Source organism: Lineus longissimus, chromosome 19, assembly GCF_910592395.1.
Source record: "Lineus longissimus chromosome 19, tnLinLong1.2, whole genome shotgun sequence".
In the NCBI taxonomy this organism is placed as follows: Eukaryota; Metazoa; Nemertea; class Pilidiophora; order Heteronemertea; family Lineidae; genus Lineus; species Lineus longissimus.
In genome coordinates this window covers 10,074,479-10,101,536 of record NC_088326.1, presented here as the reverse complement: position 1 = coordinate 10,101,536, position 27,058 = coordinate 10,074,479, and the positions used below count along the sequence as shown (strand labels likewise).

The 27,058-nt window shown below is 41.7% G+C and overlaps 2 protein-coding genes and 1 long non-coding RNA gene across 3 annotated transcripts; 1 reads left to right on the top strand and 2 right to left on the bottom strand.

Annotated features, from left to right (window-relative positions):
- On the bottom strand, positions 1-4,481 carry LOC135503347 (threonine-rich protein-like). Its single transcript, XM_064796899.1, has 4 exons — positions 4,453-4,481; positions 3,776-4,058; positions 790-822; positions 1-241 (listed from the first exon to the last, which is right to left on the bottom strand). Exons 2-4 carry the CDS (start codon positions 4,056-4,058, stop codon positions 153-155), a joined length of 405 nt encoding a protein of 134 aa, XP_064652969.1. The 5' UTR covers positions 4,453-4,481; the 3' UTR covers positions 1-152.
- Positions 4,482-5,630: 1,149 nt separating this feature from the next.
- LOC135503388 (uncharacterized) lies at positions 5,631-7,453 on the top strand. The gene is made up of 4 exons (XR_010449897.1): positions 5,631-5,662; positions 5,885-5,966; positions 6,920-6,946; positions 7,206-7,453. It is a non-coding gene; the product is annotated as an uncharacterized LOC135503388 (long non-coding RNA).
- A 164-nt stretch (positions 7,454-7,617) lies between these two features.
- LOC135502987 (uncharacterized) lies at positions 7,618-10,845 on the bottom strand. The gene is made up of 2 exons (XM_064796226.1): positions 10,834-10,845; positions 7,618-10,536 (listed from the first exon to the last, which is right to left on the bottom strand). Exons 1-2 carry the CDS (start codon positions 10,834-10,836, stop codon positions 8,875-8,877), a joined length of 1,665 nt encoding a protein of 554 aa, XP_064652296.1. The 5' UTR covers positions 10,837-10,845; the 3' UTR covers positions 7,618-8,874.
- Between the last annotated feature and the right edge of the window lie 16,213 nt (positions 10,846-27,058).

Below are 27,058 nucleotides of genomic sequence, written 5' to 3'. Positions count from 1 at the left end.
TTTAAGGAACGAATGGCGCAAATCTTCATATTCTATGTACATATTCACACAAGTATTGAAGAGAGAAATACTCATACATACAGAGGTCTTTGAAACGAGGGGTCTTATGTCCGTCCCTGTCCGTGGATCAATCAGAGGTCAGCGAAGAGAGGTCATAGAACCGTCGTAAATGTGAGGTTTGAGGTACAACTCGGCCAGGGGATGCAGTAATTGGTGACGTTGAACCCATTGCAGTTCTGTACTGTAAAAGAGAGAAGGTGTGTACATGAAATACTGTAACACGCCAAATTTTCCCGATTAGCGAACATTCCTAAAATTTATTTTTTTTGGCGATTTCGAGATTCAAAACTCATTTCGAGATTCAAAACTCAACTTCGAAATTCTAAACTCGACTTCGAAATTCAAAACTTGAAATTAACCAATGACTAATAGTCATCGTGTGTGTAATTTTGTTATTGTTGTATGTTACTATGTATACGATGTACATGCCTACAGACATATGTTTTGTACTACGTCCATTATCAGTCTGTGCCCGCGGCCATTTTTACTTCTATTACACTACGCGATCGCAATGCATATGTACAGTTACCAATGCAACGCGGATCATATACTGGCTGATGATTGAATATTACGCTGTTTTTGAGGACGGCACCATCTCGTATCAATTAACGCTCTTTCCCGCCATCCACTTATATAAGCAAACAATAAAATTATTGTAGTAATTTAATAAAACACATACAATGTATTTAAAAAAATGCAGACAAAGAAGATTTCTTAAAGCATACTTACTGCATTTACAGTTGTTGACGTATTTGGGGGGTTCTGAAAAAATCAAATGCGTTTATGTGTATGAATGATAAGCTTCTGGGTCTTGGGATCTATGGCCTTCCTCTACATCCGGGATTTTATGCCAAGCATTGCACCTAGTCATACCAACCATTATACAAAAAGGCTTCTTACTCCCGGCCGATGCCTATGAGAATCAACCGGAGCTACTAGTTGCAGCATAAGTCGCCATTGTTGCATCTTATATCATCACGCGCCAAGGACTTCACGGTGTAATGGAAAAAAGGTTTTTGCAGATCAGAGCGAGTATCATTTCTCAGCTTTGGTTTCTAACGACAGTTAAAGCCGATACTTGCAACCAATACGGATAGCGCAAAAAGTGCGTTCTGACTTCTGCCCGACAGTACATTTTTTCCCGCATGCAATACTAGTGATCTTGAAAGTGATCTTGAGACTCTAACTGTGTGTTATGACAAGGTTCTCCGAAACACACTTGACCAACATGCTCCTGCGAAGTCCAAACGCGTTACAGTCCGTCCCAATGCACCTTGGTTCAGTGACGAGATTGTACAGGAAAGAAAGACTGAGCGTAAACTTGAACGGAAATTTCGGCGCTCAAAACTTACAATTGATCGCCAGATTTGGAAACATCAAGCCAGACTTGTGGATTCAATGATTGAGACAGCCAAGGAGGACCATTTTGCTGTGCAGGCTGAGGGATCTTCAACTGTTGACACTTTCAGAACAGTGAACTCTTTACTCTATGGCAAGAAGAACACCGTTTTGCCGAGTCATGAGTGCGCCAATGAACTTGCAGAAAGGTTCAGTGCATATTTTGCAAATAAGGTTCAACTGATTAGGGAGTCTTTCCCTGACCAGGACGGTGATGAGCAAGTGCATGAACAGTATCTGTGCTCCTCCAAGCTTGATGAGTTTAAGCCTGTTACTTCCACTGAGTTTGTTAAACTCCTTGGTCAAATGAGAGCTACTAGCTGTTCACTTGACCCCATTCCAACACCTTTGCTGAAAAAGTGTACACCGGGTATAGTTGAGGTTATGATTGCAATCATCAACTCCTCTCTCAGTTGTGGTGTTGTCCCTGATAGTTTCAAGAGGGCTATTCTTAATCCACTTATTAAGAAACCATCATTGGATGCCGATGTACTTAAAAACTATCGCCCGGTGTCCAATCTATGCTTTCTCTCAAAGGTGCTTGAGAGGGTAGTTGCCAATCAATTATCAGTACACTTGGATAGCAACGATCTGCGTGAACCTTTTCAATCAGCCTATCGTCCTATGCACAGCGTTGAAACTGGGCTTACTCGTGTCCATAATGATGTCATTCGTGCGCTCGATGAAAAGAAATGTGTCCTCTTAGTACTTTTGGACATGAGCGCTGCTTTCGATACTGTGGATCATGTGAAGCTGATAAATCGCCTTGGTGCAATGGGAGTCTCAGGGGTGGCATTGAAATGGTTCACGTCCTATCTTAGTGGCAGGTGTCAGGAGGTGTGCGTTGAGGGTAAACTTTCAAAGCCAAGTATGATCAAGTGTGGGGTACCTCAGGGTTCCATACTTGGTCCCCTGTTATTTTCCATCTATACTACACCTATCGGTGCTATCATCATGGCACATAGCATTTCTTACCACTTTTATGCCGATGACAGTCAGTTATACCTGGTTTTCACACTGCCTGAGCTCGGCCCCACATGTGACTTGATGTCAACCGGTGTTTTCGACCTCAACAAATGGTTGGTAAGAAACTTTCTCAAATGTAATGGTGAAAAGACAGATCTATTGTTCATTGGTCCCAAGAAGCACATCGACGTGCTTAGGCTGCAATCAGTCCGCATCATTGACGCTGATGTGTATGCTTCTCTTTCAGCGAGAAACCTTGGTGTAGTTTTTGACAGTGATTTCACTTTCAAACAGCACATCAGTGCTTGTGTTAGGGCCTCATACTTTCATATCGGCAATATTGGAAAGATCCGCAGATATCTATCGGTCATCACCACCAGGCTCTATATTCAAGCCCTCATCACTTCTAGACTTGACTTCTGCAATTCCCTTCTTCTTGGCTTGCCTAAATCTACTGTCCGTCCACTGCAGTAAGTGCAAAACAACGCGGCTCGTCTTATTACCAAGTCTCGAAAGAGGTCACATATTACCCCAGTCCTCAAGTCTCTACATTGGCTCCCTGTTGAACAGCGTATCGCTTACAAGGTCCTCCTCCTTACTTTCAAATGTCTCCATGGTCTGGCCCCATCCTATCTCTCCGAGCTTATATCAATCTACACACCTAACCGTCCCCTTCGCTCCTCAGCTGAAACTCTCCTTCAACCTCCCAGAGCAAAGGTGCAATCAATAGGAACTAGAGCTTTTTCTATTGGTGCACCAAAAATGTGGAATAAACTTCCAGCAACTATCAGAAACATCCAAGACATTGTTCCTTTCAAACGTTCCTTGAAACATTTCCTCTTTTCTGAAGCCTTCATGAGCAGTGATGCAGCGCTTTGAGCGATCCTAATGGATCGGATACTGCGCTATACAAGACTCGTTATATATATATATATATATAGTGCACGCCTAGGCCAAGGCCAGATGCCAAAATACAACACCCCATATCGAATTTCCCGATTACAATCGTATAGGTTAAAAGGAACTTGATTAAATTAGTTTTTTTAATCAAAAATGGCGTATTTGACTCTTTTGGGTGAATCAAAATATAGCAAAGAATCAATGTCGTTGTCGTGAAAACATGTCTTCCCATTTAAAAATCCTACGAAGATTATACATGCATTATGACATCAGCCTCATAAAATAATGGCTTAACATAATCATTGGAAGCGGATGGGACTGAAACGTATCGTATCGTTCAACCTTGGAAGATATACGGTGTACATGTTTTCAGAAAAGTGTAGATCATCTGCATAGGTCACGTGACCAAACACGAGAAACTGTGTTTCAATAACACAAAGTCAAAACTCACCAGGGGTGGTTGTTGGTCCTGGGATCGCTGTTGATGTTGTTGATGCCGTCGCCGTTGTTGTTGTTGTCGGGATCGTTGTTGTTGTCGGTATCGTTGTTGTTGTCGGTATCGTTGTTGTTGTCGGGATCGTTGTTGTTGTCGGAATCGTTGTTGTTGTCTGAGTTGTTGTCGCCGTTGACTGTGAACTACCGCTGCCACTTTTTTGGCCACTACCATGTTTAGAGCCTGCCATGGTAGTTGTGAGGCCAGCGACAACAAAACCTAGTAGTATTAAATATCTCATCTGGAAAACAAAGAATCCTGTTATCCGAATACTACACGCATTCTACAAAGCAACGTTTAGTCCCTGTCCTAAATTTTGAAAAATGGAGTTTGGGTTGGTGACACTGGTTTAGCGACGACATCGTTACCTTGCTAGAATGACTCCTAGGTTTTGGTAAAAAATTATCTCCACCTTTAACGTGTTGCTTTACATCCAGTTCTCGGGATCAAATCGTCCCCGATTCTTTTATTTCTGTTCTTATTTATGCCTGTATATTGGTAACGACAACGTAATCATTACGTTTACACCAAATTCGAACAATTCAGGTCCTCCCAAGACTGGGCCTATTGTTCTGTGAGCCAAGCTAATACCTGAAGTAAGCTGAAAAGATCGCTCAGTATGAAATATCTCTTACCTTGATTTCTGAAAGCCATTCGACTGTGATGTTCGTTGCAAACTCTCAATTTTATACCAATTATTTAGTATGCCTAATCAAAGATGTATCATAATTATCAAACATTTATTCAATGTCTTGTTATCTGGTCTGAGTAAATCAGTCCCATCAGAATAATTTCTAGAGTTAAGGAATTGAACCCGAGGCGGAGGACCTTGGTTGAGTTACCAAGACACTCGAGGGTGGAGCTAAAAATCGGCTCGGGTTTGGACGAAATTTTAGCTCCACCCGAGAGTGTCTTGGTAACTCAACCAAGGTCCGAAGCCGAGGGTTCAATTTCTATTCTAAAATACCTCAAACTTAAAAAGATAGGCCACGAAAATAACTTGGATATGTGCGAATTTGGCAAATTCCATCCATCGCCGGCCCGGAGCGCCGGTAGCGCCGTTGTTTACATTATGTTACGGCAACGTTACAGAAAATGAGACATGTACATTTTGTACAGCGCGCATAGGAAATCCGCATCGGCTCGCTCAAGTGATGCTAAAATCCGCGCAAATGGGCTATTTGGAGCGTTTTTCTCGGCAAATATGTGTAGTGCTCATTAAAAAACTTAGGGTGGTTGATGCTTCCTTGGCTGATTTGTGTTTGAAGCAGTGTTTTGAGAGCCTCAAACTTCTGAAGTGAGCTGAAATTCCATTGACGTGACGTGTGCATGGTTTCCACATTTTAATGCAACCCGAGGGAACTTGGTTGCGTGTCCAAAACACTCCACTCTCAGAACGAGGCTTATGCATTTTCCATTTAAAAGTTGACTTTACGGTACCAAGGTACTTTAGAATTATGATTTACCTCGCCTACAAACCAACACGCACAGGACTCTCGGTAATAAATATTTATCTAAAATCCATCACGCGATCAACAGGATGACAACTTGCCAAAGGCGAATTTCAACAAATTCCGATAATTTAACTTTTATACTCATGGGCTCTTGTTACAAAAACCGGATAAACATCGTTATCTCAAAGAATAACAAAGTATATGATGATTAATTGTAGCATTTTGAGGCGCATTAACTTAGATTAAAATTATATTGCTATATCGACTTCTTGATTCGTGACCCCACGCGAATCGGCAATCAAATTCAATTATTGGCACAGGGTATGAGGTATATAAGAGTAACGGGATGCCTAGTCACCAAACAACCATCTTAAGTGAAAGCGAATTCGAGGTAGGTTGCTCGTGATTTTTGTTATTAATATTGGTTGTGGACACTTTGTCGATGATTTCACAAAGTGACCAATCTGTGCAATTTTTCTGAAATTAAGATAACTTGCCATCTGGGTTCTACTACCCATGTCTACTTTATACACACCAATTATCATGTGCTGTTTAATTTACGTACATGTAACAATTAAATATTTATATTTGTTTGTACTTTTTTTTATTACAGATGAGAGTCATCCTAATAATCGGTGTGTTGTTTGCCTTGTGCGGCTGGGCAAACAGTCAGGCTTGCTCCTCAACGTGCCGTCGTAAGTTCACATTTCAAAGTATATTAGAAAGCGAAGATCCCGATATGATTCTTATAAAAATGAAAAAAAGACATCATTCATTTTCGTATCATAAACATGCATTCTCTACAAAAATGTGTTCGTTATTTACAGTAACTAGAAATATACACGAATCTTGTTACAGAATGTATTATACTTGTTTTAAGGAATTGATAACGAACTGGAGGTACTGGTTGTCGCACTAAAACCGCGAGGATGGAGCTAAAATGTTGACCAAAACCGAGGCCTAGCCGAGGTTTTTGCCAACTTTTTAGCTCCACCCGAGCGGGTTTGGTGAGACAATCAATTTCGACAGTGAGATATCAATTTCTATCTTAAAAAATCTCAAATTAGATGACGAATGATATGGTTTTAGATACTTTTTGATTGCTTCCACCAACCCAAGCGACCATAACCGCTGAATTCAAAACGAGGCTACGTAGGCGCATAGTGCATTTACACGGTAAACTTCGGTTCATTATAAATTTAGATGTTTTCGAATAAATACGCAATATTAATTTTCGTATCAAAAACGTGTACAAGAACGTGTGCATTACTTGCAACTGAGAATCGTACAAGTCTTGATCGGAATCCTGAAAAAAATGTATGATTCTAAAGATCCTATTTATTTTCTTATCTACATGTATCAGCAAACTTTACATTAGAACATTTACAATCTTTACAAGGATACTAAGGCTTAAAAGAATCTTCTAGAAATTAGCATTTCCATCGACACCAAACTGAATTTGATCTTAACCAAGAATCATATTGAAATCTTTATCATAATTTCTGGTCTTGGAACTTCTTTTTAACTGGCCTAGAAATCTCCGTAGCTGTGATATGACTGCAATTTTCTTTTGATGGCGAGTTCTGAAATGTTTGACTTTTTTTCGTTTATGAAATATAAATTCACTGTTGCCAATTATCATCTTCAGCTAAATTCGTGGAAGATTGCCAATGCGGTAAGTTCATGGCGTTATTTTCCCCTTATATAACCTAGTAGTTACACAAAACAAAATATCCGCCAAACATCTCATAGAATGATATTATTATGAGACCTGGAGCGGCCACGTGATCTTAAAACAGTTACTCACTAACTTGATGCATGACTTGGGGTTAGGTTTATTCGGCCTCATCCCAAGTTAGTTTTTTCAACTTGTTTTTAACTACCCTCTCCTGTATACATTCACTGTCGATTATATAGTTTTAAACATTTTTCAGAATTTATCCCGGGGTCATCAGGAACAAGGGGGACTTTACGAGTGTCGCACTGGTGTACGGATTGGCCGGCATGCGGCAGTCACTTCGTCTAAAGATGGACCCTCGGATCCGGATGCCACAAGGATTCCAAGGGATGCTTCGAATCCTTCCAAGTGATACAGAAATCAACAAATTTGTTTAATGCGTCCCCTTTTACTTCGTTTCTTGTAAATCGACTTCTCCAAGAAAATAAATGCGTATATATAGTTTCTACTTGTTGTGCATACCTTATTGGGCTTTTGCGCTAATTAAGGAAAAGAGAGGGGTTGAATTAATTCATGAATAAATTAATAAATAAATGCATGAATTAAAAAACTATTTATTTTACAAAATAGTAAAACACACCATTTGCCTATGTTAATGAACGTCAAATCATTCCTCAGTGGATATGCACACCTATCAACTGTTCTTAATGTTGATAATATTTTTGATTATTAGAATACCTGAACAACAGATTTTCAGCAAAACTCAGTCCCTCAGTGAACAGCAAGATAATTCATCACAACGATAAAACCAGCCGCCCTTATTGCGCGATATTTTATTTCGATGAGTACGTATACTTTCAATAATAACACGATCAGTTTTATGCGATGACGATCGATCTGGCAACTATAAATGTTACCGCGGATGAAAGTAGGCTCAGGGGGGATTGCTGAGAGTATACAGAGGGTGAGGTAATACTTGATTTAATCATTGGGTGCATCATCATTATAGGAACGTATACCATAATACATGTATTTACAATATTAAAGACACACACTAAACCTTCATTTGTTGGTCGGTCCAATAAGTGCTGGGGTACGTTCCGCGAAATAACGATGAGTAGAAATCAATACACACATAAATTTGTACATTTTACAGGGATTTCTCCTAGCAACCCCCTCCCCCTGTGCAATAATGCCTCTCCAAAGGTTGCAAGGGAATTTTGTATGATAAACACGTCAAATTGGTTGGTTAATTCGACACCGTCCTACCTCGTGTGAATGAAGTAAAACCTACTAACGAACAGGAACGAACATCACTGACAAAGATGTAATTTAGAAACGCAAATTCTATGGTATCTTTTGAAGTGTTGCATAGAGTGTCTTTAACAACCTAAACTAGAATACTCGTTTACATGTAAGACATACTTTTGCATAATTGACTGAAGCCGTTTCACAAAAAAAAACAACACGAAATTGATATGCAAACGGAAGTGGGCAACAGAAGGACCGTGCTCTCCGCCCCGAAAATTAGTTCGTTTAAAATCCGTATGGCGGCGAATAAGATGGATATTATAAGCTGGCCACCAGTTTATACCTACGCCAGTGTGACGATTTCTCACGCGATTACCGGGATATGCCACGTTGAGCCCACGATAACAAGAAGTCCACTCTATCTTATAAAGAATTGCATGAGATCTACGAAGTGATGATATTCATCAACATTGACCATGTACTGATTCCTCTTGCCTATGACTGATCTTGTTTGCCACAAGAGTTCTTTGCCCAAGACCCCCAGTCCAAGGCCAGCGTATTCCAGTGGCTCATTTTTGGCTGGCATTTGGCGCATTATTAATGACGTTTCCCATTTGTATGATCGATCTGATCAATACATTCACTTCTATCGCTTTCGAATAGTCATCTATCTCCTATAGGACATCTTCCTTTTTAACAATCATCGCCACCTTTCGGCGAACCAATGCATCTTTTCTGTCTTCCATGGCCTTCAACGCTGCCTTCGTCTGCTGAAGTTGACTCTCATGCTCTTGAATCGCCCTGTCGCATTGGCGCATCCGCATCTCCTCATCTCGCTCACGCATGCGCATCTCCATCTGGTAGTTGCGCATGCGTATCATATCCTCACGCTTGCGCAAGCGCATCGCCTCGTCCCGCTCGCGCATGCACATCATCTCCTGACGCTCACGTTCACGCATCATGAGATATTCATCATGCTCGCGAATGCGCTCGTGCTCTGTGTTGTCAAAGTTGAACTTCTTCTTGCAAAACTGGATGACTTGCTTATCCTGCAGTTGTTTTATTTTTCTGTCGCAAGCTTCTGTACCTTTAAAACGATCCGTTCTCCAGCCCTTCGCGCTAAAACTCTGAACTTTCTGCTTTGCCAGTGGCTTTACAACAGCGCACTTGTTGCACTGGATCACCTTTGGGGGCGACACATGGTGCATATGAAAGTCACAGTGCCTCTGTTTAGCACGTTCCTTGATACCGCACTCGTGCCGACATGCACAGGCTGCGCAGAAGCGCTCTGTGCATTCGAAGCATACGTAACTCGCACGCGACGCCCTGTCGAATTTGAAGCAGATTCGGCACCAGATTTCGTTGATTGCTGGATCGAAATCGACATCACTCAAATCATCTCCATCGAGTCCCAACGCCTCCGAAATTTCTTCAGGCGTGGGCGAATGGTCTGCGATTGTTACTGGTTTATCGGGAGCTGTCTTCGCACGTTCCTTAGGTCCACCTTTAGGCTGTGTCTCAAAAGTTCTCTCGGAAGCCCCTTCACGAAGTACAGCCAAGTCTCCATCACCTGCTTCCGCATCGAATACTCTTGCTATATCCAAACACTTCTCAACGGTGGGATGACCCGTTTCGATACCTCCCGGGTCCTTCTCTTTATATCGTATACAAAGTTCCCCATTCTCGTTTAATACGAAGTCCATATGCTCACTCTTTTTACCATTGGCTGCCTTGCCTTTGTTCCCATTTTTACTTTCTTTCAGCCATTCTTCTTTAAGCTTTCTTACCCTTCGACTCGCTCTGTCGTTTGGAGGGGGCGCGATTTTGGATCTGTTTGACTTTTTCCCGGTCCCCGGTGCCAACTTTTCTCCACTCTTATTATTACACAGTGCGTTAGAACCTCCAGCTTCATTTGAACTATATCCCCAAGAGCTGTATCCGAATACCGTTTTCTGTGGTTCCAAATACGCCAATTCGCCGTTTGTTTCACAACTCCTTGTCTTCATTTGAGCCAACCTTTCAGTACAATCATAGCAATAGTCATCCATATCGACATCTTCACGTGCTATGTTATTAATGTCATGCCTTTCTGCATGGCCTATCGCCATCCTACTCGTATCCATCAGCGCTCTAAGCTCTAGGTCCTTCCCGTCCAAAGCCTTGGATATCTCCTTGGCCCGCAAGTGCTTCGCCTCATCCACTGGGTCAATCTCCATGTGGATTTCTCCGTTCTTTCTGGCTAAACCCTGGCCTTTCATATCCACATTCATCCCACACACGTACTGCGTCGCGGTCGGGTCTACTACCTTTTCGAACCATTCAGCGACTACTCGTACCTGCAAAACATTATTAGTAAGTTAGATTTAATGACACTTCTCGCATTAATAATAGTACGTGCAGTTTGAGCAATGCCTTGCTGCCCCCCCCCCCCCCCCCTCCACCACCTCCGTGTATCTGAGGGCTAAATTTAGTAGTAGTTATTCTGCTTCGTTGGGAGAGGCGCTCTGAAAAACTCGTTGGTCGATCCGACGAAAAGGAGGACGCCTCGCATGAGATGTCCCTCTTTTCGTCGTATCTATTCGCTAACATCCAAAATCCATCATAGAAATGTATCTGCCAAATAGGATGGTTACCATGACACCTCTTTCGTTCAGTTTGCAGGTCTTTCATCCCGGAGGCCATTCGACCCAATCTTTACCGATGACACTGTGCCCTGCCCCAGTAGGTGGTGGTAGTGCTCCATCATAGAAATGTATCTACCAAATAGGATGGTTACCATGACACCGCTTCCGTTCAGATTGCAGGTGTTTCATCCCGGAGGCCATTCGACCCAATCTTTACCAATGACACTGTGCCCTGCCCCAGTTGGCACGGAAACACGGGCATGATGATGATGGTCCAAACGGTGGTGGTAGTGCCCTAGCGTGCTCCGCGTTTCATCAGCTTTTACCGACATTTACCGTAGTCGAGACGGTAGATGTCCGTGAGTTGATAAAACGCGGAGCATGCTAGGGCATCATTACCTTTGGGCGAAGGCCTGCTGGAACGACGGTCAGCCGGCGAATGGTATATACATTGAAATTTCCCAGGCATGTCAAGCATTCTCTTTTGATAACATTAGACGGGCAAAACCTACAAAAAGAGTGGAAAGACTTACCTTTACTCATTAAGAAATAATGAAGATATTGAATCAGTCATTCAATACGTAAGTTTCAGATAATCCTGATGAGCGCCAATATCTGACATTGTTATTCTCCGCGGCACAACATGAAAATCGGACTGCACTGTCATGAAATTACACACGTACACTGATATCATTGAGCCGATCAAACTGTATTCTGGACTGAACTCTAGTTTCACCTAGCTAAGACCGATTGATCCATTGCTACCAAATCAAAACATATTCAAGCCAAAGCATGACGTCATGACCATTGAACAACTTGCTGAGGCCACCCCGGTGTCTATTTTGATCAACAATAACGAATGGCATTGGACGACGCTTGATATCCAGCGTTATTGAATATTCAAGACCGATCTTGGACCGGTGAAATTGGAGTATGTCAACACACTATAGTGTGAAATGACCTGCTTAATCAGAATAGCTGAAACAACGCGAATTGAATTCGCGTACAATGGTTCATGTATGCATCACCCTACCGAGAATATCTAAGATTTAGGACACTCTATTAAAAATAGGTTGGCACTATCGATCATATTATCGTCAGCTTTTTCCGAGTATCTAAAGATAAAACCATTCACATACTGATTGCGTCCAAGTTTGCACCAATGCACATGTTGTAGGATACGTTATTCGCATGGAAAAAACCTATCGGGCAAAAATGTCCTGATTCTATCATGTCTATAAGCTTATATCCTGAGCGCGAAGCGATGTCTTCCAGCTCTTGGTTCGAGGGATCGAGACATTGGGAAAAAAGTAGGACAGTTGGTGTCTAAACATGTCTCTATGGCTTGTGTGTAACGTAGTCAAAACGATGATAATTTCTAAAGTGCTTGACATCTCTCTATAAATGGATGACCTATTTTAAGAATGCTTTATAGTGATCACAACAATTAGGTTAATCAATGAATGCTCTTTGTAATAGATATTGCATTGAATTCAAGGGAGGCAGCATGGGAACTTAATAACTGCCGTCACATGTCGTATGAGATAGATCAGGCTACGGAAGGAATACCTCTGGATGGCTCAGTACACTTGTGTACATACATTTTCGTGATTTAAAAAAAAATCAATGGTGCGATTTTCATTTAACTTTGCAGAAGTATAGTACTATATCTTGTCGATGTCATAAGGTAATTTCAGAAAGTTCCAATGATTCTAAATTGTTTCATAAGCGTTTTTGTGAGAAATGCCAGAATATGACACGATGCGGGGCCCTGTTAACTACCTGTGAGAGAATATCTTTCCGACCTCGTAAAATCTGGAAAAGGAGTTCCTATTTCAAAAGCGACCTGAATCGTGTTAGTTAATATCATTCAAAATAAAAAAAGCCTAAAATTTATCATGTTTGCAAACCAAATAACTAACATTTCGACAGTATTTAGGCTGAAGGGTTATTGTCGTCCTGGGTGATGCACCATATCACCCAGGCTCTATCTGGCGATGCATAACATCACCCTGGGTGATATTGTGCATGCACAACATCACCCTGGGTGATCTTGTGCATTCGTTTCGCGATTGGTGACGAGGTTGTCAAATCGTAGCATGGTACTTCTGCTATATACCGTAGACGACCGCGCACGGCGGGTTTTTTGTGCAGTTCACTGCACTTTCATTCTTTTTCATCGATTATTTTGATGCTCCACGAATAATTTCAGCAGCAGTTGATTGCTGGGGTTCTATTACATTGACCTGTAATAAGTTCGGCCTTGATTCTGGTGAACCAGATGAACGGCCGCCATTTTTTTTTTGGCCGTGAACATTTCCACGTCCGCCGATTCGACAACCCCGTCACCAATAGCGAAACGAATGCACAAGATCACCCAGGGTGATGTTGTGCATGCACATGTCACCCAGGGTGATGTTATGCATCACCAAGATAGAGGCTGAGTGATATTGTGCATCACCCAGGACGACAATAACCCTTTTGGCAGTATTTAGGCATGACAGGGCTTTTTTTTAGATTTCATCACATTTGTCCCATGGTACCACGGTACCATTGAACAGTTAATAGTGGTCTCAGCCCTGGAGTTGAGAAAGTCACATGTTGGGAAGTTCCTTAAAATATAGTACAGGGTGTATCAAGTAAAGAATACATTCTGCAAAAGTAGTGTTTGAGGCAGAGTGAACCTGCAGCGAAGTTTAGCCAACAAGCATTGCTGCTGGCTTGCTATATGCAATGCTTTGTCACCCTCTACTACAGAACGTTAGGCACAAAATACCTTTCCAAATTGGTGATGTATCCGTTTCTCAATGTATGCGTTCGACACCATTGAAAACAATGCCGACAACCGCGTGCAGTGGCCGAATGGCTGACTACACATTGACAATGGGCATACTTGTGGCCGTGAGCTCACAATCTCTCATTCTTGACAGCGGCTTCTCGTTTGATTAAACCCGAATCTGACAATTATGTGAACCTCAGTGCAAGTTAATAATGCCATGCTCTGCCTTTTATCGCAACATACGCACCTTCACCACAAAGAAATCAGCGAATCGATGATGTTGCGCAATAGCTTTTACTTGTAAATAACAAAGGCGTTTTATAGAACCTCCTTGCTTGTACTTCAGTTCACTGTTTCTAGTTGGCGACACCGTGTCAACGCTCCGATGATAAAGGAAATAGTCGGTGAGCATCTGGTGAGGCGTGGGACCTCATAATCAACGCTGATGAAACTATTTCATAGATGAACCAAAGGCACCATTGCGTCATACGCTACGTCTTACTGGAAAATTCAGAAAAACTTTTCCCAACCCTCGCCTGCGCGATTTTGCTTGAATTGGGCAGAGCGATGTTTATACATATGAGGAGTTTAGGTGTTGCGTGGGACGAAAAAAGGCGTTCGGTTGTGCAGTGCAATATACAAAACCGAAAAGCTTAACTGTTTTGTCGCAGTCGCATGCTGTGAAAGCCTTAGCTATCCTACATTTCCCCTATGGGCTATAGGATAGCGCCCCTATAAATACCACTTGAATCTCACGGCGCATGCGATGTCCCACTCACACCAAAACAAAGGGTTTGGCTCTGCGATGACATGTACGCATACAAGAAAATCGCATTGAGTTGAACATACCCTGAAAATTAAGTAGTAAATCGTGTTAAGGACATCTGCAACATCATCATTGCAAAGATCAATGGGGTCATTTGTTTTCTGGAACATTGGGGTATACAACCAGTGCATCTTAACAGTTGTCACGGCTCCTGCGTGCCCTGTAATCGGCTTGATAGTAAAACGACCACAAGTAATCCGAGATCAAAAGCACACCTTGCAGTTAAAGAGGAGCTTAAGCGATAATCTTTCACACCCGACGAATTTCTTGAAACGCATCAAGTGCAAATTTGAAATATTGAAGATTGCGTCAAGTATTTTATGCGCACTGCGTGATTTGACTTATACTGTATAAACTAAGAAGGGTTTATAGTGCTATCGATATTAATACAAAGCTAACCATTCAAAGAGAGATGCGGCCCTGAGAGGGCTTCGCCGTCCGTTCGAGGTGAGATAGATTTGAAATTAACACCAGCCTACTGGGGTCTCTGAACTAAACTCGAGACCGGCGGGTCGTGCTCGAATCCCGCTCGAAACATTCGGCCAAACTGCCTAAGGGTTTTCTCCTGTTCCCGACTTCAGAGACCGATCATCTTACATGATTTCTGGTTAAAACCTTGGTTGACACATGTTTTGGAATGTTATCCCCAATATGTGAGTTCGAATCTGTGGCCGCGGCAATTTTCAGTCCGATTTTCTGCGCGATGTCAATGTATTATGCACGGTAACTAAAACAACATTGAATCTAATACTGGCTGAGAGAATATTTTAGAATATGATGTATGCTTTGGAGAATGCCTACCGCCAAGAACATGTGCGAATCTAGTGGTTAAACTAGTAAAATAAATATCAATACCGGACTCGTACAAGATTCTTGCATTATTAAAGCGAAAAAGATATTCGAAGAATCACAGTTAGACTTTCTTCACGAATTATATGTTTATTCCGTGGACAGATGTTTATGTATCATGACTACAATCCCACGTAGAATTGCATGTCAAGAGTTATCGTTAGCTGTCTGTAAAAGTCTAACGGATTACCCGAAGGAATCATCTAGACGCGAGGGGGATTAGTAGCGTGTCACAAATCAGAAAAGAAGATTTTATCGTTTATTTGCAACAGCCATCCCATGATGCCGAATCACCAGCGGACAAAGCAGCAGTCCCCCATATAGCAGAGCTTTGAATTGATAAACGTTTACTAGATAACTTTTGTGATAAGGCATCTCGCAGGTAACGAGCAAAATTGAAGGGCTTATAGAAGCAGAGTAGGCTAACCCATTTTTTTTTTAGATAATATTTTTTAAAGTTATTTTGAGTAAATAAAAATCCCAAAGACATTTTCAAAAGGCCGTTAATCTTTGAAACACTGGTCATAAAATACTAATATGGGTTAGACATCACTGTTATGTATAAAGGGTATCCATAGTGTTGCACAGAATGGTTATAACACAAATTCGGAAAACTGGGGTTAGCCCACTCTGCTTCTAAACCCTTCAATTATTGTCATGAACATGTATAACAATTTATTTTAAAGTTGCAATAAAATTTGTTGTTGATTATTTTACCTTTAATCATGATGGTATATTTCCATCGATCACAATGTAAAATATATGGGTAGATTCCCCTTGTATTGAAATGACTGCATCTCTGTACGTCGCTCCATCTGTTGATGTAATGTGCAATATACTAGTTACGAAATGGTTCTTTGACAGGGGTGCGTATAAAATATGTTCTCACGAATAGTCGTCCATTGAAAGACCTGTCATTTGCTGTCAGATGGATGTTTCATGGATGACCTTCAGGAAGCATTCAAATGCGATAGAGATTAGCAACGTGTCACAAAGCATAAACTCTGATACAATCATTTACCAGCGAATCTGTCATGCAGGGTTCCTGGCCGCGTCCGTGTCTCTTACCGGTATTGTTTTATTTCGTGTTTTACCTAACCTATACTTCGTTACAACAATTTAAAAAAAAAATCCTTAGGTTATATGAGTGGAGTCCAGAGACGCATAATCAACATAAAGTAGGTACATTGTTCAACGGAAAAATTTCCTGAAATACAAAGACTTGACGCAAGGGCCCAACGCGCCGCGTAGCGGCAAAAAAGCAAAGCTGGCGAAACATTTATAACGGGTCACCGTCACTTATTATTGGACTTATAGCGCATTTACGGGGTTGCAACTATTTTGCTTTATAGTGTCAACAGGAAAGAAAAGCATGCGACCTAACGCCGATCTATTTGTATAAAGTGATAATTGGAAGGTATATAGTAGGAAATATCAATAAAATAATCATTCCATGTCGTCTTTTGAGGGCATTTTTGATTGTAAAAAATATATGTGTACGTCACCGTAGTCTCTGCAATGATAATTTTATCAGAGCAGTCTCGCGCAAGTAGAAGTTCTTTACCTATTAGTTCTTCACTTATTAGTCTCAACGTCTGGCGCAAAGCCAGACGTTTTCCATTACGATTTCACTACGATGTTTGACAAGAAGGAGCAGTGCGCGAGATATGCTAATGAGCAGACTTCCCTCGCTTGAGTTTCTGAAGAATGTTCCATATCGCGCTAAGCTCATCACTACTGATTATGACAGGCGTGCAACGGTAGGTATCTGCTCCCCAACTTCCACCCTAATACGGTACAATAAGTTACCATTTGATGGGAATGGGACAATGCCCTCACTGTGTATGGAGTCATAGGGATAAGAAGACATTATTCATTAGTGTTGGTACAAGTGATTTTGCCCCAAAAGCATGCGCATTCAAAAAACAAAATATGCAAGGTTACGGTATCACGTACATGACCATGACGACGTTCAGAAAGTGCACTGGCCAGTGCATACCCTATGGCTATGTACTAGTAAACATGGTAAACATGAACAACATCATTATTCATCGGCAGTTCATTTTACTCCGAGCTTTTCCTGAAATATATAGCCATGATGATTAGGCCTACCATGTACCATGACCAATAACAGCACTGGATCATGTAGATGTCAACAAGTTCACATGAACCGTATAATCCCGCATGGCGCATGTGGGGCATGCGTCTAAACCAAAGCCCCAAAATCACTTGTTTTGGTCTATTTCACTTGTGTTTCCCCCGTCTCCCAGTCCATAATACATTTACAGTTTACAATCCCCGATCATGGCCCAACAAAAGGTCATCGGTTGACTAAAGGAACACAACTGTTCAATGGATTTATAGTTGAATGCGATCAAACTACGTCTTTTCAATCGTGGATTGTAAATTTAACCCCATGGGCCTAGGGAAGGCCCTATAACAATACTTTCGACACAGTTATTATCTCCGCTGCCTCCACCATGTTACACACAGTGCTCACTGCTGATTCTAAAATGCGCCACCTAGTCAAAACAGGACATATGTTCTTCTAGGAATAGATCTCTTTCCAATATTTCGTCATTCCACTATCGTCATCACCTCATCATACTTTCATTGACATTACAGGCACACATCCACAGAGCACTCTTCAAATCATCTACACAGTGGTTATCCAACTAGGATTATAAAGGTAATTTCTTAGCCCCGCACAGTGGGTTTCAGTCTTGATAAAGGGGCACTATTGCTAGCAGCTAGGTAGGCAAGATAAAGTTAGACGAAGTAGCCGATAGGGGTCTCTCACCCCTCAAAGTCCGTCACAACTATTCAAGCTTGTACAAGGAATACATGCAGCGCTGACTCTAACAAGACCAATGGGAATGTCGCACAGTCATCTGTCAAAAACAAGACCTATGTTGCAGTATGATCTCTTGCCAATATTTAATAATTGCACTATCGTCATCACCTCATCATACTTCATTGACATTACAGGTACACATTGACATAGACCACTGTTGCAGTCAACGACACAGTCGCTATCCAAGTAGCATTATAGAGGTAATTATCATTATCATACCTCATTAGCATGTGAACCAATCACGTCGCGTCCTTTGCGATCACGGCAAAGCCTCATGGAATAATGTCTTTCACCGTTGAATAATTTTTCATATTCCATGCCGACAACTTCAATTTCTTCATATTCCATGGCTAGAAGTTCAATACTAATATAATATCCAAGATAAAGTTACAAGAAGTAGTCAATAGGGGTCTCTCACCTCTCACTGTATGTCCACACTATTCACGCTTGTACGAGGAATACATTCAATGCTGAATCTAACAACACCCAGGGCCCTTACTCTGTATATTAGTCACTGGAAGATGGCCCATTTCACTCCTTGCTTCTACTTCACCTATAGTCTCATTGCAAACGCCTCAGTTCTATGATATCACATTCACTTTCAGCTGTCATGCAACGCAACAACTGTGCTATCTGCCATCGCACATCAACGAAGAAGTGCAGCCGCCCACATTCCACCTCACGTCTGTCCGACCAGCTGCAATCCTCGAGGACGCCCCACTGTACCACGATTTCACTACGATGTTTGACAAGAAGGAGCAGTGCGCGAGATAGGCAAATGAGCAGACTTCCCTCGCTTGAGTTTCGGAAGAATGTTCCATATCGCGCTAAGCTGACCACTGCTGACCATGACAGGCGTGCATTGGACTGGTACAGGTTGGAACTGAACATTGAATATGCTGGTGGTGACGCTTTCTGATGAGAAGTTGGTCGTGACTGATGCAGTATCCTTGGACTTGTCCACAGCATCGTTCAATCATTGCTCTCTGTGCTGCCTTGATTCTGTACTTACCCAAATACTAAGACCAAATGCCTGTTGACTGTGCTTTAAGAGAGACTGGCGCCATGCCTAGAGATATGACTGACCCCTATTGGCAAATTTGTATGACTTTATCTTGCCTACCTAGCTGCTGCCTATAGTCTCCCTTTAACTGCGGAGCACTTCAAAGTCGATAAAATGCCATGTTCCACCTCTTAATGTGTTCAGACCGCCATTTTCAAAATAATCAAGTCAGGACACTGCCTTCTAGTCTCATAATAAATTTTGCTTTCCTCAATAATAACATTTCTTCTTCTTCAATGCTTTCATCATTCCAAACTTCTCCTCCTCTGACTTTTACAGGGGTACAGTCATGGCAATCAAAACCCAAATACTGAGACCAAATGCCTGTTGACTGTGCTTTAAGAGAGACTGGCGCCATGCCTAGTCTCTCTTAAAGCACAGTCAACAGACACCAACCCCCTCAGACTCAGAAACCACAAACGCCCAACCCTTCCTGCTACCTTAATACTTCTGGGTTGCTGAAGAGACTGAGTCTGAGGTCACTTGTCCATGTTGGCAGCGAAAAAGGCACTTTCCTGGCAACTTTCTTGTGAAAAAAGCTGCAATTCATATAGGGCGCCATCAGCATAAACATCGAGCAGTTCTCTAAAAATAGCAATATTGTCGTAGCATTGTGACGGGAGGATGCGGGTATGGATTCGGAGAGAGAGTTTTTAAGGTTAAGTCTGTGCGATGATGATTGCTGTTCTTATGTTCTTGTGTTGGTTTACATTGGATCTGCCCATGACACGCATATTGTATTCATACCCTAGTTTCAACAATCTGAGACAACTTCATCCAATGCAAAGAAATCGACACAGATGCCAAGCCAGTGTAGAAGTAGAAAATGTCCTCCTGGAAAATGTGTCCGGCCTATTGTATTCTGACGGATAATGATGTTGTTTTATATATAGCGGCCATCATGACCGTCAATTGCTTAGAGACCATTGCGCATACCAAAATCCTCTGATATTCTGTCCCAGGACAATTCAAACTCCTAGACTGGAATCTTTGACAACACCTTGTCTATCCCAGTTGAACATTTTCAAACTCGCACAGTGCCGATATTTAAATATTTCACACTGGAATTGATCAATTGACGCCATCTTGGATATCGGAATACTGGAATTCAGGGGTTTGATAATCCTACGTCATACGTCACCAGTTCAGACCGTAAGTCTTATTCAGGCCGAATTAGTGCCTTTTCCTCTCATAAAACGTTTTATTTTATCAATAAACAACAAAATTAATAAAAATGAAACCTGACACTTTCTGGTTGTTTTTGTTTTGTGGTTTTATGGAGAACTATGACTATGGGCTCAGTGGTGATGCAATAGCCTCTTTGTAAATCGAAAAATTCGTTCGTTCTCTATATCCGCGGTACTGCTTTTCAAGATGTTGGCACCTTGTACTAGAGGCGTTGTAAGGAACAAAATCAGCGCCTCTAGTGTCAAGAATGGAACATTTTGGGGTCGAACGTCCTTTTGCATCAAATAATTTCACCAGTTTCTTAAGTTGTTAGAAACAGTCTCAGATCGAAGAAACAAGGCAGAGTAGATAAAGTCATTACGAGAGAAAAAGATGATGCAGGATGCTGGATCAGATAAAAACACGATTCGAATGACAACAGAGTAAAAAAAAATCACCGCATTGTTACGCGTTTACAGTAAGGAATGCGTTATAAACCAAACAATAACAGGAGAGGCATAAGAGGAAGAAGCCAAACAAGATGCTTCGGAGGTGTTGTGGAACTTTATACTTGGGGAAAGAAACTTACCGCCTAGATCTCACATTGTTAAAGTTTTTAGGCTTGATAACCTTTTGTGTATTTGCAATGCCTCTATGACGAACATCAACTAGAAAGAAAGACAGTAATCAAAGGAAACGTTTTATTACCCCGGGGTCAGTTCCCCAACTCACCGAGAATTCTTTTTTGATCCTGTGCATGCCAGGCAGGCCTTCCAAACCACCGAGCAGCTTGCCCTACAAAGTGCCAAGAAAATGTGTGCATAGCTTAAAAACAGCCAAAATATACAAGTGCACTCATTGGTTCATTTACTAACACGTGTCCAACGTGGGCCATTATGACATCATGTGCATTAAATTTCGATGTGGTCACTATTATCATGGGGTCACTTTGTAACACATGCACAGAATCAATCATGCATATTTTGCACTTACATTAAAAACTGGCGTTGCATTTTCCTCCATTTATATACACAATCAAATGCTGCCTGAAGAACCTAGTTTATAACTGCCAGATGAACATGTCTCGTTGACAACAGCAACAACACAGTTTTTCAACATTATTGAAAAAGTCCTTTCCCTGGGCATGCCAGCTCGCCAAGGCGGAAGGCCTGCATGATTCTCAGCAAGCTGGGGAGTCGTTTCTCTAAGTTGTGGATAGAACCTATGGAATTAGCTTAGGGGATTTTGCTTGACTTTCCGGAACAGTACACAGGTTACCTCCAATGGAATTGTTGGTTTAGAAGATAAAAGAATGGCTTTATCATGATAGCACAATTTGCCAGATATTGTATTGTTGGTTGGTTGGCTGGGTATTAACGGCAACCCTCAGAGAGATAGAGAGTCTTCTGTTGTGGTGTGTTTTTTAGACTGCCAAGACGTGTATGCATGCGATATTTATCGCTGCCGTGGATACGCTAGACTCCGCGCCAAATCACTTGCTGTAACGATGTGCCTCAGAATCCAATCAGTTTAGTTTTCACAGGGCATCAACGAATTCTGTTACAGAGATATCACCAAACGTGTCGTAAATACTAACAATTGCCAGTGTGCATAGCACTTACGAATGCAAATATGGTAAACCTATACAAATAAAGCACCCCGTGCACATTTATTTGAAACTTATCGCAGTTATTTTGTGACAAGAACCATGACAAGTTGCAACCTAAATGTACATGTAAATCATATGTAACCACGGTTGGTAAAGGTATCGGTTCGTGGTTATCGGAAGAGGAAATGACGACACAAAAGAAACGGACAAAAGATAAGCTCTTTTTGAGAAGCGTTAAGGTCCGCATTAATTATTTGTATCCGATGGAACCCCTCCAACTCTGTAATGTGATCACCTTGCTTTTTCTATTGTGTTACAAAGGTAAAACAATACCTACCTTTAAGCTATGATTGGCAACCTCGAATATCAAAATTGGTGAACAAGCTCACCAAATGTTGCTCTATTTTCTTCTGCTTATGACCTGTTTTGCGTTTGCAAATCCAGTCGTTCCCGATCTGTTGAAACATCCAGGTGTTCCTCGGAGTTGTTCATTGTCTACCTAAAGCAGGTCATGAATCTGGCATGCTTCCCATGGCCAATCATTTGTTCTAAGATGAAGGGAAACTTGTTGATGAGGTGATAAAGTAATCTGCAGTGGCCAGTGCGTAGTGTGCGCTGGTTAAGTGAAGAAATTTGACCTTAAAAAAAATCAAAAACCTCAAATTAATCGGTGGAAAAAGAAACAATACTTATAGCATTGTACATTTTTGTGGAAACCTATCGTCTTTGTCATCAGGATATATTTCAAAAGGGAAAACTCAGAATGTTAGGATGGACTCTTTATTAAAAGTTCTCTGTAAATCTCCGGGACCAACATGTATGCTTTAAAAAAATTGCGCTCGCAGCACAGCAATGGCAATACAACGTTTTAACCACAGCAAGCGCTTTTACAATTAAAGCGTTGGTTGCCATTTCCAAAAGGCATGTCTTTGTCAAACCACAAAGAAGTATACTAGTCACATCAAACGCACCCTGCGAATCAACTCCTATACGTCAAACACAAAACCCTTGAGAAAACAACATTCAAATCTACTGATGTTACAATTACTTGACACACCCGTATATGTGTTGTATGATTCAATAAAGGCAAGCCGCTCGCCGAACAGGCATCTTTTTTTTGTCTTGTTTGGAGAGCCGCTTGCCAAACAGCACTAAAAAGCCACCCTGTTCGGCCAGCCGGGCTTGCCAAACAGGTAAAAAATCTACCCTGTTTGGCGAGCTGGAGACTTTCCTTTAATATTAATGAGTTCGGCTCTCCATTCAGGACAAGAAAAAGTCGCTGTTTGGTAAGCCGGGCTTGCCAAGTAGTCACTTCCTTCAATAAAACTGATTGCAAACGAGTTCCGTAAAGTTTATGGCTGTGTAACGCTTTGGTTTGGCAGTTGAAAACTTATGCCTTGTTCACGCTGTCAGCCCACTGCTTGTAAGTGTTTATTGTACAATTCATAAAACCCGCAGCGGGGGAAGCACGACTGGTATAACGGCAATCACCGATTGCAGTGCGGATGCAATAGAAAACGTAGCCATGTTTTCTCCGATTTCCCAAAACAACCAATGAAAATGTGTGCTTTGAAAACGTTGTTGCTACAATGCTGATGAAATTCCGGCAATTGGAAGTGGAAGCTCAGGACGCTCTGGATGGGCGATGTTTTCCAGGCCGCTACTGCATTGCGTCTGAAGGGTACCCTTTTTACCAGGGGTTTGAAATATCGAAAGGCGGAGTGCATTCGTTGACACTTTCTCCACAGGAACATAGGTTGCTCCCAGTATAGTGTCACTTGATCAAAAACCAGGATGAATTGCATCACCGATAAATGTCAACTGTGACAAGCGTTATCGCGAAAAGATTAATGTCGGGTCGGACCTAGAATGTACAACTCAGTTATAAGCATACTAAATTAAATCGTACCATTTGTGATTGCCTGTCTCAGAGTTAGTTGTCATCAACAACAATGGACAAGATAGACAACTTCAATATCTTGGAATGTTTTGTACTGTAGATTATTGATGTGCAAGGTTGTGGTTATAATGGTTTATTGTATGTGGGTAGAGTTCAGTGGCTGTTCATTGGAACCTATTCGATGGGCGTCGCCAAGATCGGTTACCTAGTCTGCAGTATCTATGAACTGTTCTCTTGTGGACTATTTGGCTTATGGCGTCCAGGCGTCGTGAAAAGTCAAAAGAATAGTAGTGTACACAGAACCACACGAGTGGGGGGTGGTGTAGTAGCATTCACAGTTTTATTGGGCATTACAACATAAATACGAAAAAGACGTATTTGAAGCAGAGCGATAGCAAGTGCAGAGCAATATATTTCATGCAACTTCTGCTCAGACGGTCATGTATAACATTTATATATTACATAATTCGATCGCATGATGTCTGAACATTCATCCTTCCGAGATTGGATGCGTTTGCGCGAGGGGAATACATCACTTTTCTTTCGGAATTGCGAACAAGATAAATATATGTGAAAAACAACTACGGCGATATCGTTTTCGACGCGCTATCTTTTTCTTATTTATGGTGTTCCGCCCTTATTCATTGTTTGCTGTGAATAATAAAACAATTCGAGAACAAACAACGCTTTTTCTTATGAGCAACTGGTACCCCATGTGTAAGACTGTGTTTCAGGCAGTAGGCCATTCAACAGTTATCATCTGTTATGCCCCCAAAGCTTTCTGTCGACTGCCTGCAGTGGTTGAACACTATTATTCCTTGTGTATAGCATGTTTTAATCATGTCATTTTGAGGCACACCTAGGTGTGTACACTATTTGCTGGTTTAGAGGCAGACGGCCTTGTGAGTCCGAACGGGTCGTGAGAATAGCATGCCGCGAAGATGACGTAACTGCAGCTGCTGCCCTCTATTTCCCCATCGCTGAATTACAGGCAATGTCGGACAAACATGCGATTTCGTAATGGATTCAGGCTTTCTAACTAGGGCAGTTAGATTCAATCTGGCACATGTCCAAGTGTTGGAAATACTACATAATTGTTCTGAATATTTCTCTCTCTGACTCTATGGTATCATTCATGCTAAAAACAATGCAGGGTCAAAGATAATTGACTTTGAAATAAGCACAAATGCGTAGAAATAAGTGTCGATGTCCGACTGTCACGTGACTAAAACGTCATCAATATCTTATGCAAATGACCTTGTGAGCTATAAATAGTAACTTCGCGGGATGCTATTGTTTGATAGAGAATATATGCAAAGCATGCTATCCATCGTATATAGCGTTGACTTGTTGACTAGATGTAGGAAGTGGACTTAGAAGACACTGCCACACATGTACATGGTTTGATCATCCGAAATGTTTAGTCAATTAATTTGGTCCATGGCAAGAGTCAAACCATAGCCATTTTAAAGACACTTTAAAGGCTTACGCCATTTATATTGTTTACTTTCAACATGTTCAATGGTGGTTGACACAAGCCACTGCGTATGCCGTGCCAGTAACAAAGAAAGCGTACTGAGTAAGGCAGATGTGCGATGATTGAGACAATGCATGCACACTTGCCTTTAGTACTCTCTATGAAAAACCCAGGGAAGACATAGCCCAAATTATTTCAACGCGCAGCGGTTGGAAACATAATACACGTACCGATTGCATACAAATAACACGCGAGCATGCATGCATGTAGCATGGCATTATGACTGACTATTGGCGTCGCCTGGTGATAGAAATCGAGACTAGAACTAGTTAGACCAGCAGTAAATGTATTTGAACGAACGGTGTTCCCTGGAGCTGGTAATACGCTTAGAATACGATCGAGTTTCCCTTAATCTGATCCGAAACCTTACCTCGCTCAATTTAACAGGTTTATCAGCAATCCAGTAGTGCATCAGATACAGACGAAGTAACGTCAACTCTGCTTCCCAGACCCTCGGGTCTGGTGTTATTGACAGGTTTTACGTTACCCTCTTCAAAATCGATGAAGGACAGACCTTAACGCATTGATGGGTAAACCTTTCAAATCGTACGACCAGTAATGTATGTTGTTCATCCACCCTTAAAGGGATTTCCGTACGATGAATACAATCGCCAACGCGCGCCTCAGCCGTTATCACATCAATAATGCATAATCTAGTCTTCCACGATTTTTTGAATCGAAGACTATTGCGGGCCCCATTGTTCACATGTTCATCAGGGCGAATCAGGATAATTGATCTGCACCGGACCCAACAGAAAATTAGAATGTGCATTTTCACCGCCAGAGAAAATGTGGAAAGTAGGCAAAAGCGCTCAGCGTGCAAAATCCCCTTTAAGTGTTGATAATGTAGAATCACCTTGAAATTGCGTCTATATGATATCACTTGAAATGCTGTCATCGCGTCATCAAGCCTATTACATTTCGTCATATTTAAATGCGGAAATGAAAATATATGGTCAGCATGTGATATGTAATACAAAACACAAAACATCTTACATGCATTGTGAAAAGAAACCACAACGGGTACATGTATATAGAATGATTCTCATGGCCACCGCCAGGTTTCATAGCCTTGGTAATTTGACCTGAGTGACTGATTTCGACGTGAATTCTCCCATGTCAGCTGTCATAGGATGTCCCAATCCACCGCCACCATGGTGACCTCATACCCAAGTCCGCGTTTAGCGCTACGTCGTTCCTGGCATCGTTCTGCCTTTTTATACGTCAGGAGATATAGGAATGACACCACTGTGGACAAGCGCGTCATAAACAAACCCTGCTGTACTGACAGGAAGACGAATCCTATGGCCCAATTCTTTGTTGTATCGGGTGGGCATATGAATATTTAATGCCACCGGGTTATAGCCAATTCACTGTGTACAAGCGCGTCATAAGCAGAGCTTGCTATACTAACAGGAAGTACATTCCAATGGCCCCATTCTTTGTTGTATAGGGTGGACAAGTACACATATCAATGCCTACGGTATGGTCCATTGTAAAATATAAGCCGATACGCATTGAAATATGATTAATGGACTGTACTTCCGGGAGGTATAGCCCTGGTCGTTGGTACGCCGAGGACACTATCACTTTAAATAGATTGCACTCAATATCGTAAGTCTTGACCTTTACATCGGCCAAGATATCTGG

Coding starts and splice junctions, on each gene's coding strand:
- LOC135503347 (XM_064796899.1), bottom strand. CDS start 4,058: ATGAGATATTTAATACTACTAGGTTTTGTTGTCGCTGGCCTCACAACT. Junction 823..3,775: donor AGGACCAACAACCACCCCTG/GTGAGTTTTGAC, acceptor TGATTTTTTCAG/AACCCCCCAAATACGTCAAC. Junction 242..789: donor CGTCAACAACTGTAAATGCA/GTAAGTATGCTT, acceptor TCTCTTTTACAG/TACAGAACTGCAATGGGTTC.